This window comes from Micromys minutus (assembly GCF_963924665.1).
Source record: "Micromys minutus genome assembly, chromosome: 13".
NCBI classification, from domain to species: domain Eukaryota; kingdom Metazoa; phylum Chordata; class Mammalia; order Rodentia; family Muridae; genus Micromys; species Micromys minutus.
This window is the reverse complement of record NC_137982.1, coordinates 58,329,486-58,333,788: the sequence shown is the minus strand read 5'-3', so window position 1 is coordinate 58,333,788 and position 4,303 is coordinate 58,329,486. Positions and strand designations below refer to the sequence as shown.

Sequence of the window (4,303 nt, the reverse complement as noted above, 5' to 3'; positions counted from 1 at the left end):
TCTATGGTGATTGATAGTTTTGCTGGGTATAGCAGCTTGGGCTGGCACTTGTGCTCTCTTAGGCTCTTCTAGCTCTCATAGTCTCTGTTGAGAAGTCGGGTGCGATTCTCATTGGTCTGCATTTATATGTCACATGACCTTTTTCCCTTACTGCTTTTAATATATTTCTTTGCTTTGGGCACTTGGCATTTTGACTATTATGTGTCAGGAGGAATTTCTTTTCTGGTCCAACCTATTTGGAGTTCAGTAGGCTTGTTTTATGCTCATGTCCATCTCATTCCTAAGGGTAGGGCAGTTTTCTTCTCCAATTTGGTTGAAGACATTTACTGTGCCTCTTAGTTGATATTCTTCGCCCTCTTCTATTCCTATTATCCTTAGGTTTGATTTTCTCATTGTGTTATGGATCTCCTTGACATTTTGGTTTCAGAGCTTTTTGGTTTTTGCATCTTCTCTGACTGTTTTTTTCTATGTTTTCAATGTTGTCTAAGGCCCCCAAGATATTCCCTTCCATCTCTTGTAGTCTGTTGGAAATGCTTGCATTTGTGACTCCCGATTTCTTTTTTAGATTTTCTACCTCTAGTGTTGTCTCTTTTAGTGTTTTGTTTATTGTGTCCATTTCTGTTATAAATTCCTTCTTTCATTTCTTCATCTCTTTGGTTCTGTTTTCCTCTAGTTCTTTGATTTCTTTGGGTGTTTTTCTTTTTTCCTCTTTAAAAACTTCTAATTCTTTATGCTTTTCCTCCCGTTCTTTTTAAAAGATCTCTATCATCATATTGAGGTATGATTTCATGTCTGATTCTTTTTTTTTTCTGTGGTGCTTGATATTCTGCTGTTTGCTGTGATGGGAGAGCTGTGTTCTGGTGTTGCCAGGTTGTCTTGGTTTCCCTGGGGCACGTTCTTTTGCTTTCCTCTTGCCATCTTGTTGTCTGTGTTTATAAGTGGATTTGTCAGTGATTGGTTCTTGCCTCTCCCTTGTACCTGGCCTGTGTCTTTGGACTTTGGATCTCTGTCTTTGGCTACTTGAAACGCCTTCTTACCAGGCCTGTGTCCCTGGATCTCCGCTGTTCCTAGTGGCGGATGGTCTGAGTACCCGTAATGCACTCATTGTCCTCCAGCTGGGTTACTGGTCGTAACCCAAGCTGGGGTGCCGGGTCACACTTTCCACATGCTCGGCAGCGATCTTTCTGCAGAGATCTCTGTGCACCCCGGCTCGTCGGAATGCTTTCTCACCAGACCTGTTTCCCTGGATCTCCGCTGTTCCTGGTGCCAGATCGTATTGAGTTTATAATCTTTAATTTAAAATAATTTGTGTTTTAATTTTTATTGGTTGTCATAATAAGATAGTAAATACATTTTCCACTTATTTTCTCAAACATATAACTCATTTTAGAGCTTGGTTGCAATGAAACAAGTAGTTTTAATTAAGAATAAAATGTGTTATAAATTTATCATAGGGCTTTCTGAATTTTACTTTTAATTTTAAATATTATTGAAATTTTTGAACCTTTGCAAGAAAGTAACTTCAGATAAAGTTTTATAGTGCAACAAAATATAATTGTAGGTAATTTGCTCCTGGTTTCATATTATTAGATTGAGTGCAAGTAGCACAACTTTGTATATGATACAGAAAAAGTAGACCACATATGCCAGGTCATATTTCTAATAAATATTATACTGACTAGTTTATATCTCATGAAATATCAAATTATGGCACTGAATGTATTTTAAACAATTGCAGCACCACCTCTGAAATAAACTTTAGTAGTGGCTTAAATTAAGATACATGAAAGGGGTTTACTGAGATTTGTTTTTGTAGAAATATGAACTGCCCAAAATTTTGAAATTTTCATAATTGTTTTTCTTGTGCTATAAACATATGTTCTTAACATTAGTACAATATTTTTCTCCCATTAATAGAAATCTCATATTTTCTCCCCCTTTCTCTTCCTAGAATTAATAAGGTCTACTTGACTAAACTGTCATGTAGCAGACATGGATAATGTAAACTGTACCACTATGACAAAGTTCATTCTTCTTGGCTTTTCTGATGTCCCAGAGCTGACAATTTTTCTCTTCCTGGTGTTTTTTCTCATTTATGGAGTGACAGTCATAGCAAACCTGGGCATGACTGTGTTGATTCAGGTCAGCTCTCAACTTCATACCCCTATGTACTTTTTCCTCAGCCACCTATCATTTGTGGATTTCTGCTATGCTTCCATTATTGTGCCAAAAATGTTCACTGATATTATTAACAAGGATAAAGTTATTTCTTACCTGGAATGCATGTTACAATTTTATTTATTTTGTACTTTTGCTATCACTGAAGTTTTTCTATTGGCTGTAATGGCCTATGACCGCTTTGTGGCCATTTGTAATCCACTATTGTACATGGTTATCATGTCTCCAAAGCTTCGTCTACTTCTGGTGTCCTGTTGCTACCTTTATGCATCAGTGTGTTCTCTGATTCATTTGTGCTTAGCCCTTGAGATCCCATCATTTAAGTCAAATGTAATTAATCACTTCTTCTGTGATCTCCCCCCTTTACTAAGTCTTGCTTGTTCTGATGTTACTACTAATGAGTTTTTCCTGTTCATCATTGTCAATTTTAATGAGATTCTCACTATTGTAATCATCTTCACCTCGTACTTGTTTATCCTCATTACAATCCTGAAGATGCGCTCTGCAGAGGGGAGACGCAAAGCCTTTTCCACCTGTGCCTCACATCTCACAGTCATCATGGTCTTCCATGGAACGATTCTTTTTATTTATTGTCAACCAAACTCTGGTAATAGTGTAGATGTTGATAAAGTGACAACAGTCTTCTACACTGTGGTCATTCCCATGCTGAATCCCCTGATCTACAGTTTGAGAAATAAGGACGTGAAAGAGGCTCTTAGAAAAGTGTTGGACTCTAAAAAGAATTCTTTAGTACATTTTTGTTTTTAGCAAAATATAGGGATTCATAGTAAAGACCCATATATAGGCAAATAGGTGAACTAAATATAGAGCATTAGAAAGGATGGCTATTTCAAAAGGATGCTTGTTACTGAGTCTTAGTATTCAGACATCCCTGTGTGTTCTCTATGTGCAAATGTATAGTTGAAGAATTTCAAAGGTTGTATAAATATGTTGTTCTTCATTTTGAAGTATTTTAAGCTGATGTGAGTTATGATGTAGTAAAAGCATCTTTTATAATTATAGACTTTTATTATAGCATAATTTATGAAATGTGTGATCCACTTAAGAATTGAGTTCCTAATAACATCATTTTGTGAAGCTGTTTATACACAAATCTCTATTGTTTATAATCTAGTCTATATAATATATAAATTAATTTTTGTTTCCTTTACTATTTGGGACTTTAATTACTGTATTGAGTTAGAACTTCATTTAATGATTATTAAAATGAATGCATAAATAACATCCAGGATATTTGAATTGTATATTATACCCAAAGAGCTTTCATCCATCATGTATATAATCCTTTGTATATTTTATCTTTGTATTTCTCTGTATCGGGCTTCTCTAATAATGGCTTGCTTTATTAGTGTCTGCAATTATGATTTATCACTGACTTCTTCATACCTTCTCTTTACTAAAGTGAGAGTTAATTTTCACCTCACCTGTATGTGCCACTCTAGTCTCTGTTTTATTTTACATATGCATTTGACCTTAATAAAATTATGTTTTATCACAAATTATAGCTACTTAGCACATGTTTTTTCATGCATCTTGATTCATGTTCCCATTGTACAATCCAAGGAGATTGATAACAGTTTCCACCTTATCTTGTTGAAGTAAAACATTTATTCTGGCATCTAATGTTTCAAAAAAAATGAAATAAGTTCAAAAAAGCAATAGTTATTGTGTTGATTTTGAGTTGTAACATTTAAGCAATTTATTTCTTAATTAAGTATTTTCTGTGTTGATATTGGCTATATCTGTTATCCAAATGGTTCTTCACTCATTAAATTTTGATTTCTCAGGATGGAAACTCAGTTCCTCTATGAGAATGTTCCATTACTTACCTGCTTCCTCCTATCTCCTGTGCTCTGACATTCACCTACACTGGCATAATGAGGCTTCAAAGGGTGCTGAGGCCATCTCCCAAGGTCTGCTCAGGTTCAGACCAAAAGGGAGAGAGATGAGATACAGATATATTCAGAAAAAAAATAAAATTTTACTCACTACAGAATGACATAATTTTATAACTAATTTTATTATGTGTCTCTATTATATATGGATATTTTGTATTTGTTGGTAAATTTTTATTAAAATGTGTTTAGGATAATATAAATATGGG

The 4,303-nt window shown here is 34.7% G+C and overlaps 1 protein-coding gene across 1 annotated transcript; it reads left to right on the top strand.

Moving 5' to 3' along the window:
* Positions 1–1,992: 1,992 nt before the first annotated feature.
* On the top strand, positions 1,993–2,946 carry LOC308429245 (olfactory receptor 5L1-like; the record flags this gene model as incomplete). Its single annotated transcript, XM_080927974.1, has 1 exon — positions 1,993–2,946. One exon carries the CDS (start codon positions 1,993–1,995, stop codon positions 2,944–2,946), a length of 954 nt encoding a protein of 317 aa, XP_080784100.1.
* Between the last annotated feature and the right edge of the window lie 1,357 nt (positions 2,947–4,303).